A 16,926-nucleotide genomic window follows, 5' to 3' on the forward strand; every position below is an offset into this window, starting at 1 on the left:
GGGTCAAATTGGTCATCAAAAAAAGGAGGACCAAGGCACTCTTCATATAATTAAAAAATGCCTTTATTAGTATGGCATGTTCAATAGAAACAAAGTTTTAAAAAGCAGACGCGTTTCGGCTGCATCCTTCGTCAGGGAGTACAAAAAAAAAGGATAACAATGTCCTCTTTTAAACAGATTTAATACATAAAGAGAGACCTAAGTGTAACGGCTCTTGTTGGTGGTAGGAAGAGTAGACCAAAGCGCAGCGTGAAAGTGTTCATGATTCTTTTATTAAAAAACACTCAAACAAAATAACAAAAAGCGAAAACGCACAGTTCTGTCAGGCGTAAGACACTAAAACAGAAAACAGATCCCACACCTAATGGTGGGAAAATAAGGCTGCCTAAGTATGATCCCACAATCAACAGACAACATAGACAGCTGCCTCTGATTGGGACCACACTTCCCAAAAAACAAAGAAACAGACAGACATAGAATTTCCCACCCGAGTTCACACCCTGACCACACACACAACACGAGAATAATTAAGTGATCGTCTACCGGTCAGGGCGTGACAGTACACCCCCCAAAGGGCGGACTACCGGCCGCAGACGCTGAAACCTATAGGGGAGGGTCTGGGGGCATCGTACTCTCGGTGGAGGCTCCGGTGCGGGACGCAGACCCCAGCATCGGTATACGACGGCTCCCCCCACTTCGGTGGCGCCTTGTGCCACCGGATCGTTCCATCGCCTGGGGCCGTTCGGCCTTGTGGACCGTCGCTGCAGGCTCCGGCCTGTGGACCGTCAACTTTGAGGGCTCCGGACTGGGGACCTGTTCGCTGGAGGCTCCTTCCCCCTCGGATCATACACTGCACGGCTTCGTGCATGCATCATCTACTGCGAGGAACTCCGGGCCATGGATCATTACTGCAGGCTTTGTGCCATGGATCTGTCCACTAGGAGGCGTCGGGCCAGGATCATCACTGGAGGCTCCCGGGCCATGGATCATCACACTGGAGGGCTTCCGGGCCAATCCGGATCATCACTGGAGGTCGAGGCCATGGATCATCACTGAAGGCTTTCGTGCCGATGGAATCATCACTTGAAGGCTCGTCTGCCATGGATCATTCATGAAGGTCTTCGTGCCATGGATCACTGAGCAGTCACAGCCGAATAAGGATATTTCACTTGGAGGCGTCGGGCATGCTCAATCACTGGAAGGGCTTTCTACCGTAGAGCCGAACAGGTTCTCACCGGACTGAGGGAACCGTACTAGAAGCCTGGTGCGGGAGCTGCCACAGCGCGTCCTGGCTGGATACCCACTTTAGCTCGGTGAGTTTAGGAGAGCTGGCACAGGACGCACTGGGACTATGAAGGCGCACTGGAGGCATAGTGCGCTAGAGCCGGCGCAGGCGCACTATTACTGGGCCGTGGAGGCACACTGGAGGTCTGGGAGCACAGATCTGGCACAACCGTCCTGGCTGAATCCCCCGATGTAGCACGGCCAGTGCGGGGAGCTGGCACAGCCGCACTGGTTGTGCTGGCGAACTGGGGATACCCGTGCGTAAGCTGGCGGCAGGATAATCTGGAGCCGGAGGAGACGCATGGAGCACAGGACCGCTTGAAGCGCACAATCCATCCTAGGCTGGATGCCCACTCTAGCTCTTGGCAAATGCAAGGAGTCTGGCAACAGAGCGCACCAGGCTGTGAATGCGCACTTGGGAGACACAGTGTGCATTCTCTCCGCATAACACACACGGATGCCTGACCAGTCACATCTCCCCCACGGTAAGCACGGGGAGTGGCTCAGGTCTAACAACCCTGACTCCGCCCATCTCCCGTGTGCCACCCGGCCCAAAAAAACACATTTTTTGGGAGCTGTCGTCTCCGGGCTTCCGTTGTGACGACCTAGACTCCTCGTATTGTCGCCGTTTCGCTCTCGTGGCCGCTCCATTCATGCTCCCTTGGACGGTGATACTCTCAGACACGCTCCAGGGTCCTTCTCCATTTCAGGATTTCCTCCCATGTCCCACTCCTCCTGGCCACCGCTGCTTTGGTCTCGTTTTTTTTGGTGGCATCTTCTGGTAACGCTCTTGTGAGATGGTAGGAAAGAGTAGACCAAAGCGACGGCGTGGAAAGTGTTTCATGATTCTTTTATCAAAAACACTAAACAAAGATACAAAAGCGAAAACGAAAGCGCACAGTTCTGTTCAGGCTAAGACTACTAAACAGAAAACAAGATCCCACAACTAATGGTGGGAAAAAGGGCTGCCTAAGTAATGATCCCCAATCAGCGAACAACGATAGACAGCTGCTCTTATTGGGAACCACATTGCATTGTAAATAAGAATTTGTTCCTGACTTGCCTAGTTAAAGAAAGGTTAAATAACATAACATTCTCTAGTTCTCTCTCTTTGTTCTCTAGCTCTCTATGTATGTTCTCTCTATGTTCTCTAGTTCTCTCTATGTTCTCTAGTTCTTTCTGTGTTCTCTAGTTCTCTCTCTATGTTCTCTAGCTTTAGTTCAGGAGCCAAGGAGATAGGATGCACATGGAGAGGAGGGTCATGGCGAGAAACATGTGGGTTAAACACAATTCCACCAATCTGAAATGGTGGCAGCATCTCACACTATGCAATTAGATCTCCACTTCAAATTCAAAGCACACTGCACAATATGTCCTGAAAGTATCCTTCACACTGGCTGATACTGTTTCCACTCGAGCCTTCCTTCCTTCTATCCCTTCCTTCTGTGTATGACAGCTGTGAATACATTGAGAGAAGATGAAGTCCATTCTCCTAACGTTGTTGACCCTGTCATACTGTGATAGCAGTCAGCCACATACGGTGTGAGGATGACAAGCAATCTAAACTTATCGGGATGCTGTGGCTCGTGGCAAATTCATGGCAAAAATTACACAGTGACATATCTGTTAGACATGACTAGTGCGTTGTAGTTATTTTTCATTCAATATTACAAGTTCAAATTCATTTAATTCATTCACATGGCAGAATATAATTGAACTCTGAATTGCATGATAAAAATGTAATAAAACAACAAAAGTAACATACATGCAACTTAMGTTTACTATTGTTGTGGATGTTGTTATGAGTTGCCGTTCAATAATTGAGTCATGTAGGGGATGGATGATCTTTGAGATCATTCAGTTCTTGCTGTGACAGGTCTGAGTTTGTGTGAGTGGCATTTTTCTTCKTCTAGAGGTTGCGATGATTGGTTGTGGTAGGAAGTTCCTGTTAGACTGGAGGAGATCATGGGCAAAAAAWKTATTTCCACCTGTGATCGAACTTCTGAAGTGCGCTGCCGAAGAGGGCCAGGAAGATAAGTTAACCTTGAGTCACTCCACAGGTCAGATGTTGCCATGGTGAAAAGGTGCCTAAGTACCTCATCCTCTGCTTCCTTTTGGAGATAAAGCTACAGAGTCAGGGGATAAGGGACTCTGACTCCTAGTTGAATCAGGAACTTTAGTACCATTGTAAGGTCAACTTTGTTGACGGATTTGCCAAAATCTGCTRTTATTATGGTGCATATACAGTATAATGGTCTTCCTTGCATCAGTGGATTGTATATCATGTCTCGGAGGCTGACCAAGACATCTGTCGTCGACCCTTTTTGCATCCAAGCTGTCTTGGGTCAAGCTTGTGGCCGATGTCTTCCAGCATCCAATCGGTGGCAAAACCTTAGCTCCAGTGTTCCATAATTGTTCGTGTTCTACAGCCGTAATGGCTGTCGAACCATTCAGACTGTGTTCATGATGATTCTTAATTATGTTTCTTAATTATATTTACCTCTATCTCTAAGAAACCCTAGTTMCGGCCAAGAAATGAGAGCGAGAATTGCCGGAGGTTCCATTTGTCGCCCTGGCAGTCTATTGAAAAAAAGGTGAATGTCATTATGAACATTACAATTTCTCTATAGGATATCAAGTACAATATTATTTTGTAATTTGACAGGTATAGTGACAAAATAGATCTGTAAAGAAAATAATAAATGAAGGCTTACCAGATCATTTACTTTAAGTAAGAATATGTTCAAATAGAATATAGCCTATATCTGTGACTTTATAAGTGTATTTAGACCACATTGATAAAAGGACAGGATATCTTGTGGTTCACTGAGCGGTGTCATGTACTGTATGTTACCTAGAGAACTGCAKGGTGTAGGGAGAGTGAGGAGAGGTATGGCCATTCACCTCTTGTGAATGCCACTTGGCCTCATTTCCCCACAAAAGGGATTGAACCCACATGGAGGCATGCAGGTATTTTAATAACAATCATTAGATACACATTTCACCGTAGGGATGGTATTGGCCAGGTGATGAGAGGTGCCTGGTTTCCTCCAGACGTGACCACATGCATTTTATCGATGGCAATTTGAATGCACAGAGATACACTATACAGTGCATTCGGAAAGTATTCGGACCTCTTTACATTTTTCCAAATTTTGTTAGGTTACAGCCTTATTCTAAAATCTTTTTTTTTTGGTCCTCATAAATCTACACACAATATCCAATAATGACAAAGCGGTGGGTTTGGAGCCCGGCCAAACTTAACTGGGGGAGAAGGGCCTTGGTCAGGGAGGTGACCAAAAACCCAATGGTCACTCTAACAGAGCTCCARRGTTCCTCTGTGGCGATGGGAGAACGTCTAGATGGAATCCACTCCTCAGTAAAAAGTACAYGACAGCCCMCYTGGAGTTTGCCATAAGGCACCTAAAGACTCTCAGCCCCATGAAAAACAAGATTCTCTGGTCTGATGAAACCAAGATTGAACTCTTTGTACTGAATGCCAAGCGTCATGTCTGGAGGAAACCTGACACCATCCCTATGGTGAAGCATGGTGGTGGCATTATCATGCTGTGGGGATGTTTTTAAGCGGCAGGAACTGGGACACTAGTCTGGATCGAGAGAAAGATGAATGGAGCAAAGTACAGAGAAATCCTTGATGAAAACCTGCTTCAGAGCACTCAGGACCTCAGACTGTGACGAAGGTTCACCATCCAACAGGACAACAACCTTAAGCACACAGCCAAGACAATACAGGAGTGGCATGGGACAAGTCTCTGAATGTCCTTGAGTGGCCCAACCAGAGCCCGCACTTGAACCCAATCAAACCTCTCTGGAGAGACCTGAAGATGTCTGTGAAGTGACGCTCTCCACATCCAACCTGACAGAGTTTGAGAGGATCTGCAGAGAAGAATGGGAGAAACTCCCCAAATACAGGTGTGCCAAGCTTGTAGCGTCATACCCAAGAATACTCAAGGCTGTAATCGCTGCCAAAGGTGATTCAACAAAATTCTGAGTAAAAGGTCTGAATACTTATGGAAAAGTAATTTTGACGTTTTTGAATTTTATTGAATTTGCAAAAATGTCTAAAAACCTGTTTTCGCTTTGTCATTATGGGGTATCGTGTGTAGATCGATGAGGGGAATTTAAAAAAATCTATTTTAGAATAAGTCTAAGTCAAAAAATAGAATAAGTCAAAAAATTTAGAAAAAGTCAAGGGGTCTGAATAATTTCCGAATGCACTGTATATACAAAAGTATGTGGAAACCCCTTCAAATTAGTGGATTTGGCTATTTCAGCCTCACCCATTGCTGACAGGCACACAGCCATGGACGAGCACACAGCCATGAAATCTCCATAGACAAACATTGGCAGTAAAATGGCCTTGCTGAAGAGCCAGGTCAAGCAGTTTCTTGTACATACTAATCGCAAAAATAGGGTGGTGCAAATTTTTTTTTAAATGAGTGAATAACATAAAATCCCACTTTTGTATGTGCAATAGGTTATGAAAAGTATCAACAATTTAACGTGACCTTATGGTGAGAGCGAGAGTGACAGGTGTAATGAGGAAGTGAGACGAAASGATTATTATTTACATTCTTTAATTCAAATTCTCWCTGTACATATACAATGACTTGAAAATACAACCCCAATATGAGTGAAGAAAATATCCATGGAAGGGTGATGCAAATGGGAATGTTAGTTTTTTGTTTATACATGGTGAAAAACATATCCACATTTGGCTTTGTATTCGCACACATACATTCCCCGATCTTAAGGAAGAGCTCTGAGCTAATTACATCTTCCATGGTGTAAATAACTTAAATTAATTACGTTTTGACCAGTTCAAAGCCAGTCTGAAACTCTCCTCCAAAAAGGTCTTTATAAAATCAAATCAAATKTTATTTGTCACATGCGCCGAATACAAYAGGTGTAGACCTTACTGTGAAATGCAGTTTAAGAAAAATAAGAGTTAAGAAAAATATTTACTAAATAAACGAAAGTAAAAAATAAAAGCAACAATAAAATAAYAATAMCGAGGCTATATATAGGGGGCACCAGTACCGAGTCAATGTGCGCGGGTACAGGTTAGTCGAGGTAATAGAGGTAATATGTACATGTAGGTAGGGGTAAAGTGACTATGCATAAATAATAGATAATAAACAGTGAGTTGCAGCATCTTTAAAAAGGGGGGATCATTACAAATAGTCTGGGTACCCATTTGATTAGCTGTTCGGCAGTCTTATGGCTTGGGGGTAGAAGCTGTTAAGAAGCCTTTTCGACCTAGACTTGACGCTCCTGTACCACTTGCTGTGCGGTAGCAGAGAGAACAGTCTATGACTAGGGTGGCTGGAGTCTGGCAATGTTTAGGGCCTTCCTCTAACCATTTCAGGTTGGAATGTGGTTTAACTTCTCTGGGATATGTGGGACGCTAACGCCCCACTTGGCCAAAAGCCAGTAAAAATGCAGAGCGCCAAATTCAAATAAATTACTATAAAAATCTAACTTCCATGAAATCACACATGAAAGACACCAAATTAAAGCTACACTTGTTGTGAATCCAGCCAACATGTCTGATTTCAAAAAGGATTTACGGCGAAAGCACACCTTGCGATTATGTTAGGTCAGTACATAGCCACAGAAAAACACAGCCATTTTTCCAGCCAAAGAGAGGAGTAACAAAAAGCAGAAATAGAGATAAAATTAATCACTAACCTTTGATGATCTTCATCAGATGATACTCATAGGACTTCATGTTACACAATACATGTATGTTTTGTTCGGTAAAGTTCATATTTATATCCAAAAATCTGAGTTTAGGCGGGACGTTACTGTCTCACTTGGCCAAAAGCCAGAGAAAATGCAGAGCACCAAATTCAAATAAATTACTATAAAAATCAAACTTTCATTAAATCACACATGAAAGATACCAAATTAAAGCTACACTGGTTGTGAATCCAGCCAACATGTCAGAATTCAAATAGGCTTTTCGGCGAAAGCAAACGATGCTATTATCTGAGTTAGCACCATAGTAAACAAAGAGAGAGAAGCRTATTTCATCCCTGCAGGCGCGACACAAAACGCAGAAATAAAAATATAATTCATGCCTTAMCTTTGACGAGCTTCTGTTGTTGGCACTCCAATATGTCCCATAAACATCACAAATGGTCCTTTTATTTGATTAATTCCATCAATATATATCCAAAATGTCCATTTATTTGGCGCGTTTGATCCAGAAAAACACCGGTTCCAACTTGTGAAACGTGACTACAAAATATCTCAAAAGTTACCTGTAAACCAAAACATTTCAAACTACTTTTGTAATACAACTTTAGGTATATCTTTACGTAAATAATCGATAAAATTGAAAACGAGATCTGTGTTCAATACAGGATTAAAACAAACTGTAGCTAGCTTTCTGGTCATGCGCCTCTAACAAACAGGACACTTCGAGTGACCCTCGTTCAAGATGGCCGTACTTCTTCATTACACAAAGGAAAAACCCTCAACCAATTTCTAAAGACTGTTGACATCCAGTGGAAGCGGTAGGAGCTGCAAGAAGGTCAATTAAAAATCTGTATTCCCAATGAAAATCCATTGAAAAGAGAGTGACCTCAACAAAAAAGTATCTGAATGGTTTGTCCTCGGGGTTTCGCCTGCTAAATAAGTTMTGTTATACTCACAGACATGATTCAAACAGTTTTAGAAACTTCAGAGTGTTTTCTATCMAAATATACTAATAATATGCMTATCTTATCTTCTGGGGATGAGTAGCTCGCAGTTGAATTTGGGTATGCTTTTCATCCAAACGTGAAAATGCTGCCCCCTATCCTAGAGAAGTTAAACATCAAGGAATACAACTGTGGGTTAACTGAGACCTATTCTTAGTTTTTCGAGGAATGGCTCCGCATGTAAGTCCATCTCTCGTGAGGTATTAGCTACAATATCTGCTGTACAGAAATGATTCCACAATATACCACATACACATTACCTGTCTAATCTAGTCTGCCTGTCGTCTAACCATGCAGGTAACATCAGTGCAACACCTGTCTCTTATACACATCTAGATGTGTATAAGAGACAGGGTAGGAGCTGCAAGAAGGTCAATTAGAAATCTGTATTCCCAATGAAAATCCATTGAAAAGAGAGTGACCTCAACAAAAAAGAATCTGAATGGTTTGTCCTCGGGGTTTCGCCTGCTAAATAAGTTCTGTTATACTCACAGACATGATTCAAACAGTTTTAGAAACTTCAGAGTGTTTTCTATCCAAATATACTAATAATATGCATATCTTATCTTCTGGGGATGAGTCTGTCTCTTATACACATCTAGATGTGTATAAGAGACAGGCCATGCAATCTCCATATACAAACATTGGCAGTAGAATGGCCTTACTGAAGAGCTCAGTGACTTTCAACATGGCACCGTCATAGGATGCAACCTTTCCAACAAGTCATTTTGTCAAATTTCTGCCCTGGTAGAGCTGCCCGGTCAACTGTAAGTGCTGTTATTGTAAAGTGGAAAGGCTAGGAGCAACAACGACTCAGCTGGAAAGTGGTAGGCCACACAAGCTCACCGCCGAGTGCTGAAGCGTGTAGTGCGTAAACATTGTGGCCGGCCCGCTCTCCTGGACCGCCGATATGACTACCTTCTTTGGCATCAACAAGGAAGTGCTGCCATTCAAGGTACGGGGAACAGGCGYTGAATGATGTTAGCCTCCATAAAGTAGTATCGTAACACTATTTGTCTATGTGTACATGTGCATGTGAACTGATATTAGATAACCATTGTGAACAGCATTTCCTCTCTCCAGGTTAGCCTGGTTAGAGTGTGGACAGGCTAACTTGGTTATGCAAGAAGACAGACTGACTATAGCCAATGCTGAGCTGGCCAAGGCTCAGGCTCAGCTGGATGAGAAACAAGCCGAGTTGGACRAAGTACAAGTCAAGTTTGATGCTGCCATGAAAGAGGAACAGGTAAGGTCCAATCCTTAAAAGAAAAACATTTTCTTGAATTAGAAATAATGCAAAATAAATAAAAATGTATAGATAGAATAGTTCAATAGAATATAGTTCACTCAGTAGATGACTTTGTGGACTTGCTGGACGAAAAATAAGAAAATGCAGGAATAAAATGGTGGCAGCGTCAGCACTCATTGATGGGCTTAGTGGAGAGAAAGTGCACTGGACAGAGCAGAGAAAACAGTTTAGACCTCAGATCAACAGGCAGGTTACAGATAACAGAAGGATAGCAGAAAGTTCCTTTACGTTCAGTATTCTGACTAAAGGCATTATCTATATAGATGTAATGTAATGCAATGCAATACAAAACAATGCACTACAGACAATATCAATGCTCAGTTCTTTCCCCAAGAGGCTTTTCAATGTGACCATTTACCGTCTGTTGTCCTCTTCTCTTTAGACAGACCAGCTCACTGGCTTCCTGTCGTACTGCAGACCCTTCAACCAGAACTTCTGTAATTAGAGGAGCTGGATTCCGCCCTGGACAATGTGCTGGTGAAGAACAACGTTAATCATAACAAATTCCAGATCCTCATCAAAGGTATAAGATCCACACCACTGATCCTAGTTAACAGATCTCTGTATAGGTAGTAGTGTAGGTTAATAGTAATATATTCCCATAAACTATTTGTATTTATTGTAGTAATATAGTATTTGTTGTAGTAATATAATAATAGTAAATATGTAACATGTTATAGAGGGTGCTGCTTTAGACCTGAAGGCGTGCCCTTCCAAGCTGTTCGTTGGATCCTGGATCTGACCTGGCTCAACTTGGAACTCAGCAAACTACCACAGTTCACTGAGATCAATTGTTTGGTGACGTGATTATATTTAGTAGTTTTATCTAAAAAAGGATAACTTTTTAAATGGTTTACTATTTWWAAAAAATATGAAATTCACTGATGGTCCTCCCCTTCCTCCTCTGAGGAGCCTCCACTTTTATCCCTTTATGTTTGCAGGTTTCCTGACAGCCATGAGGCAGGACGTAACCAGGGCTGGGCTCTGGACACAGGCACCCTGCATAACGAAGTGCTGAAGCAGAGCAAGGAGATTACTGCCTCTCCGACTAAGTAACCTCATGCAAAATAGTGTCATTAACAACACATGTGCTAGATACATCTTCCTCATTGGAACTCTCAATGCCATCCCTCATAATCTTATCGCTGTCTCTCAGGAGGGGGCCTACGTCTTGTTCCTGGATGGGGCTGGCTGGGACCGAAGAAACTGCCGTCTCATGTTCACCCCCGCCTGTGATTCACGTTCACCATCCACTCCACCGCCCCCCAAGTTCTTCATCTTCTCCATCTACAAGCCCAGGCACAAAGACCTCACCTACATCACAGGGGTGGTGATGCGCAGTGCAGTCACCCGATCTTAAAGTGGTTTTGCCCTGCTCTGTGACATCAAGTACTGGACAACTACTGTCTTTCTTTGGTATTTGTGTGTGTGTGAACCTGTGTTGTTTCATTCAAGTAAGACAAATAAACTAGTGAGATGTAGAAATTTTAATGGAATTAACAAGCAGTTTTACATTACAACCAACAGCAGTGTGCATTGTTCATTGAGTCTAGGTGCAACCAAAAAACATAACATCATTTTAACACAAAAGGCRTAACTCGCACACATTTAAAAACAGTTCATTTACGTCAGTGTTTCCAGTACCCCCAACAGCACACATTTTTGTTGTAACCACAGACAAACTCACCTGATCCAACTCATTGAGGGCCTGATGATTAGTTGACARGTTGAATTAGGTGTGCTTGTACAGGGCTACAACAAATGTGTGCTGTTGGGGGTACTGGAGGAATGGAGTTGGGAAACACTGCTTTACATGGTTAGCTGTAGTATTCCCATTTCACAGTCCAACTGCTCTGTTGTGAGAGTGCCAATGAGAGGCTGACAGTCTGGGTTGAATACTGAGTAAGCGCTCAGTTCTCCAGGTTGAAGTTTAGTTGGGCTCCGCAGGCCCTGGTAGAGCCAGTAGAAGAGGGAGATTAGGAAGAAAGGCAACCCAAAGCCAAGCTCAGCAAACACCCCAAGCAAAACCAGCCAAAGCAACACCTTCAGCAAAGTCCGGTTTGCAAAACCAAGTCGTCTTGAACCAAGCCTTCGACCAAGAATGCAGTCCAGCAGACAGTCATCCTAAAAAAAATGAGGAGAGAATCAAGTCAGCTAGCGAACATTGAAGGGTGGAATTGAAGTTAGCTATCTATGACTATGCCATGAAGCTACCCCAGTAACTGACGTTTTAGTCATTTGAGTAATTTAGTTTTAGCCTACCCCCCATTGTAAAGTCCCTGTAGCCTGAGGGACAGCAGACATCGGATGTTTTGTCAACTCCAGTGCGTCTGTATCAGCTGTTGACTCCCAACTGGCTGACTTCAAAGTGTTGCCGTTGCCAGGTGACGTTATGGGCTGCATTTCACTAGCCCTTGTACGGGGCTCTGAACTCTACAAGCTTTTGCGAATGTTAACAACTTCTTACTCATGCTCATGCAGAAATTATAGAGTGCGTGGCAATCTATGCAATGTGCGCGCTGTGAACGGCGCGTATCAATCCCTGGTAAAAACACTAGCTAGCCATCTAGCTTGATGGATTGTTGATAGGTCTACCTAGCAGATTGCCTCGCGATCGTGCGAAATCCCGCCTTCTGAATAGCGGAAATGTTATATAAGATGCTTTCAAGGCACTGAGGTGATTCAACGATTCACTGCCACAAAGAGTGGTATGACACATTCGCAGATGATATATCTTAAAATCTGTTCTACTTTGGTATGTTTACTTCCTGTTCCTGTTCGGGCGTACGTGATGACGTTAGTYTTCTTCTACTTTGGTATCATGGCGTTTGCACATGTTGTTTGCGCATGCCGCCACCTACTGTACAGTAGTGTGTGGCAGATCACGTCACATTTTGTGATACAAAAATTACAAGGAAGGGGGAAAAGGAAAAAATTGCACCACCAACTAACCCTACAGCTATATACCACTTTCATAAAAATAATTCATCAYTACCCCATTCCACTRCTTTGACCCAAACTGTTCCTACACCGGCCGACGCCTGGGAGGATCGGACTCTTTCGCTCAACACACCTTAACTCTTCTGCAGTAAAACCTTGTACACCCCCAAGTACTTCTCTGCAACTGCCAGCACAACATCTATTTTYTTTGATTTACGTTCCATTTCTGCGGTACAGTTGATAACCATGGCAATGACTGCTAAGAAGCCCACCTTACTGAAGCACAAATTCGTATGACTCTGTATTGGCCTAGGCCTACTACTCACCCTTGACCCATCATCCTCTACTCTCTTCACTGCCTCAGCATATGACACCTTCTGTTCTACTCTGAGCCTGGCAACCTTTGACCCTGGTAACCTCAACCTGTCTCTCTCACACCGTGCACTTCTGATCCCCAGCAACATGGGCACCCCTACAATTGACATCATTTTTTCCCACGGATACTACACATTCCTTTTTCCCATGCCCTCTTGCACACTTCTCACATCTCGGAATCTCCCTCCTATACAGAGCTGCAACATGACCAAAAGCATGGCATCTGAAACACCTTAGTGGGTGCGACACAAAAGCTCTCACTGGATAACTGACATATCCTAACTTAACTTCGTTAAAGATTCTGTTTCAAAACTCAAACTGACAGACATTGTCTTCTCAGTTTCACCACCAAACGGCGGTGTCACTGACACAGGGGATCCTTCATTTTAGTTGCTCCACCTCAACACAATGCCACCCCAGTAATCACTCCTTTCAAAGGTGCCCTGCTCCAGAGAGTAAAGCAAGTCACAGGTCTTGTCCCTAAACACGACACGAAACACCTGCTMCCTCTGGACAGAAGAAACAGAAAATTATCACTCCGAGCTACCTTGAGATCAACTTTCTCCAAAAATGTGACTCCCACTGGGCCCGAATCATCCCGTTGCGTGRCCATTGGGGCGAGGCTTGGACTCTGAGGTCTTCACCATGCCTGYCACCACAGGTAATTCCTCTTCACTCTCATCAGGTTCAATTTCTGAGCCATCAGAATACGCTTCCTCAACACACATCTTCCCACTGCACTCCGCTCTTCTCCTTCTTCATYGCTGTCCATAACCACGTCTATTCGTTCACCACGCTCATGCCGTGCTTTCATCCGCTATACTGCTTGTAGAACATGCACTGCTGGCCTTTCTCCAATACCCACCTTCTGTTCCTTAGCCCAATTTACTAGTCTGGCAATCTCTGGCCTCTCCATGCTCGCAAAACGTGGGCTACTCTGCCCGCTTGTCGATGTCAACTTGTACCGTTTGGAAGCCCCAAACGAAGGGCCAATAACATCTGTCGTGTCATAAAGCGCAAGGAAACCGAGCACTGTCAGATATATTCAAAAGTATATTTTTCAAAAATATTTCAGACACTGTCAACCTTCTCTCTGTGTGTTCAAAGTACAGTAATATCATGTTCTAAGTTTCAAGTACACACATTTTAATGGAATTAACAAGCAGATGTTGGTGCTATCACAGCATCATCAATGTGTGGCAGTGTTGAATGATCTTGTAGTTTGGAATAGGCTACATTTGACTTAAAAATCAACATCAGCAATGTGCACATTCAAATAAATACATTTCCAGTTAATTTTTATTACAGTGGAAAGCTTAAAGTACAGTAGCTATTAAATGTCAGATTAAAGTCAGTTGTTTGAGGGTCTCATCTGTTGACCAGTGAGTGGTCTGTAGCCCATCTCTCCCTCTAGCTGCTCTGCAGTAAGTGCCCCCAGGAGAGGCTGACAGTCTGGGTTGAACACTGAGTAAGCGCTCAGTTCTCCTGGTTGACGTGCAGTTGGGCTCCGCAGCCCCTCATACAGCCAGTAGAAGAGAGAGATAAGGAAGAAAGGCAAMCCAAATTCCAGTTCGGCAAACAGCCCAAGTAGAACCAGCCAAAGCAACACCTTCAGCAAAATCAGATTTGTGAAAGCCAGTCGMTTCGAAACAAGCCATTGACCCAGATTACTCTCCAGCAACCAGCCATCCTAAAACGGTGGGGAAAGATTMAATTAAGTTAGCGAACATTGACAAGATGGAATCGACGTGTATTACTAACGGACATCTACTTGACAAATAGGGCTGGTTTCCCAGACAGTATGTTCATTGAATCTCCAATTAAAGTTTTTATTAGTCCAGGACTTGGTTTAAACTGTGTACGGGTAACCGGACCATAGTATTTTGAGTATTGAGTTTTAGCCTACCCCCCAATGTTTAGTCCTTGTAGCCTGAGAGACAGCAGAGATTGGATATTCTGTAAACTCCTGTGTGTCTGCATCAGCTGTTGATGACTGGCAACTGGCCGAGATCAGAGTGCTGCCACTGTCAGATGATGTTATGGGCTGCTTTTCGCTTATTTTAGGAGCCACATCAGCCCTTCTTCGAGCTCTGAACTCTGCAAGCTTTTGCTCCATATTGTAATCAACTCTTGAGTCATGCGGCAATGAAAGACTGCGTGGCAACATGTACACGACAGATAGGAAAGAAAKTTACTGGCTACTGTCTTGGCTAGCTAGATTTTGAGCAGTCCCAACATGATTTTTCCTGTGAAATACCGTCTTCTCAACCGCGGAAATATTGTCTAAAATGTGGTTTCATGGTAATGCTCGAATTCAATGTTTCACTGTTACAGGAAGAATGAAATATTGTAAATCTGTTTCACTTTAGTTTGTTTACTTTCCTGTTCAGCCAGGCGTACGTAATGACGTAATGGCGAGTCGTAAAGCGTCACTCCCCACCACCCAGCTGACAAGCTAAACATTTCTTGCTCGGGTGTTTGTATTTATCAACTGATATATTGTAAGTAACCAATACTGCATTACATTTTTTATGTAGGTATTTAATTGCGCATTCCAGAGTAACGTTAAAGATGGAATAGCTATCTAGCTCAACTAGATGCTGTCACCTAGCTAGCCTACCTAGCCACAACAGCTAACTAGCTTGCTAGAAGGATACTGTACTCATGTCAAATATCTCCATCCATAGTTCTGGATTCATTTGATAAAGCTAAATATATAGCTAGATAGATATGTCCATTTATGCAGTTTTCCTATGTTTGTGTAAGTAATGGACACAGGAAAGTATTACTCACTGTACATACACATGCAGAAGTTAGCTAAGTAACGTTTTCTGAAATACACATTATTCATTGAAATATCTGCTCTTATTTCACACCTTTTTTCCCAGACACATAATGGCCTCAGCTCCAGCCCAGCAGCCCACCCTCACTGTTGAGCAGGCCAGAGGTATGAACAGTCACATAATTTTGCCTTATCTAGGGAAGGGAAAGGGAATACCTAGTCAGTTGCACAACTTAATGCATTCAACCGAAATATGTCTTCTGCATTTAACCCAACTCCTCTGAATCAGAGAGGTGTGGTGGGCTGCCTTAATCAATATCCACTGTCCTGTGAGCAGTTGTTGGGGTTTAACTGCCTTGCTCAACGGCTGACCGGAAGATTTTTTCCACCTTGCCAGCTCRGGGATTTGAACATACGTCTTTTGGTTACTGGCCCAATGCTCTTAACTGCTAGGCTACCTGCCACCCCACACTATTACTAATGCCCAGTTGTGGCACAGATCTATTCACAATGCTCTTGTGTGTTGCAGTAGTGCTGAGTGAGGTCATCCAGGCCTTCTCTGTGCCAGAGAATGCAGCACGGATGGAGGAGGCACGGGAGAGCGCCTGCAACGACATGGGCAAGATGCTGCAGCTGGTGCTCCCTGTTGCCACCCAGATCCAACAGGAGGTCATCAAGGCGTATGGCTTCAACAACGAGGGAGAGGGTAAGAAGCCACTTTGATATAGGATAGAGAGAGACAATCTATTGTCACTTTTCAGTGGCATTGATTTGTGTTTTGACTTTACACTTTTAGCTTCATGTTCAGTTCGAGCTCTTTGTGAAATCATGGTAGTCATTGCTTATTTTATCAATTTTTCAGGTGTCCTTAAATTTGCCCGTCTGGTGAAGATGTATGAAACTCAGGACCCAGAGATAGCAGCCATGTCCATCAAACTGAAGTCTCTTCTTCTGCCTCCCCTGTCCACTCCACCCATAGGTGGTGCCATCACAGCTTCCTAGGAAACTCACCTTGGTCTCTGAGAAGGGACATCTAAAAATGTTACTGGACTTGAAAATGTGTGTGCATGGTCAATTTCATCAAGTACGTGCACGCTTGGAACTCATCTCATCTTTTTTATTTTCAATCAATCAATCATAGGAAAAAGTGAATTGGTTACCTTGGTATATCACCCTGGGATAATGCACACAAATCAGACCTGTATTGGTTCAAATTAAAACACAAAATGTCAGAATTGCAACCTCCAACCAGGATGGACAAATTTCATTCTTCAAAGTTCAGTTATTGCATTCCTGGATTTAAATGCAATACACCTGACAGCTAACTTAAATCCTTTGTTTATGAATATTTGTTTTCCGTATTTATTTTTTTACATTTTGCCTTAAGTCATTTATACCATGATTTACTGTTTGACCTTTTCAATCTGTTGTCACTGCTGGATAAGAGTTATTAATACATGTAATTAAAAAAAAGAAAATGCTACTCAGATTTTTTGGGTTGAAATGTT

At 43.3% G+C, this 16,926-nt stretch overlaps 2 protein-coding genes across 4 annotated transcripts; one reads left to right on the forward strand and one right to left on the reverse strand.

Annotated features, from left to right (window-relative positions):
- Positions 1 to 13,758: 13,758 nt before the first annotated feature.
- Positions 13,759 to 15,023, reverse strand: LOC111954540 (SAYSvFN domain-containing protein 1). The gene is made up of 2 exons (XM_023974342.3): positions 14,543 to 15,023; positions 13,759 to 14,326 (listed from the first exon to the last, which is right to left on the reverse strand). Exons 1-2 carry the CDS (start codon positions 14,801 to 14,803, stop codon positions 13,988 to 13,990), a joined length of 600 nt encoding a protein of 199 aa, XP_023830110.1. The 5' UTR covers positions 14,804 to 15,023; the 3' UTR covers positions 13,759 to 13,987.
- A 6-nt stretch (positions 15,024 to 15,029) lies between these two features.
- Positions 15,030 to 16,907, forward strand: grcc10 (gene rich cluster, C10 gene). 3 transcript variants are annotated; one of them, XM_023974344.2, is made up of 4 exons: positions 15,030 to 15,137; positions 15,525 to 15,583; positions 15,951 to 16,124; positions 16,281 to 16,907. In XM_023974344.2, the coding sequence occupies exons 2-4, from the start codon at positions 15,532 to 15,534 to the stop codon at positions 16,418 to 16,420; spliced, it is 366 nt and encodes a 121-aa protein (XP_023830112.1). In that variant the 5' UTR covers positions 15,030 to 15,137; positions 15,525 to 15,531; the 3' UTR covers positions 16,421 to 16,907. The 3 variants fall into 3 exon arrangements, with proteins under 3 accessions (XP_023830112.1, XP_023830111.1, XP_023830113.1); XM_023974343.2 differs by having other exon boundaries at positions 15,038 to 15,137; positions 15,948 to 16,124; XM_023974345.2 differs by lacking the exon at positions 15,525 to 15,583 and having other exon boundaries at positions 15,066 to 15,137; positions 15,948 to 16,124.
- The last annotated feature ends 19 nt before the right edge of the window (positions 16,908 to 16,926 follow it).

This window comes from Salvelinus sp. IW2-2015, linkage group LG28 (genome assembly GCF_002910315.2).
Source record: "Salvelinus sp. IW2-2015 linkage group LG28, ASM291031v2, whole genome shotgun sequence".
Lineage (NCBI taxonomy): Eukaryota > Metazoa > Chordata > Actinopteri > Salmoniformes > Salmonidae > Salvelinus > Salvelinus sp. IW2-2015.

Bases quoted from the DNA above. Each gene is read 5' to 3' on its own strand.
- grcc10 (XM_023974343.2), top strand. From the start codon at position 15,532: ATGGCCTCAGCTCCAGCCCAGCAGCCCACCCTCACTGTTGAGCAGGCC. The intron at 15,584-15,947 runs GTATGAACAGTC...TGTGTGTTGCAG, and splicing joins CACTGTTGAGCAGGCCAGAG to TAGTGCTGAGTGAGGTCATC. The intron at 16,125-16,280 runs GTAAGAAGCCAC...TCAATTTTTCAG, and splicing joins CTTCAACAACGAGGGAGAGG to GTGTCCTTAAATTTGCCCGT.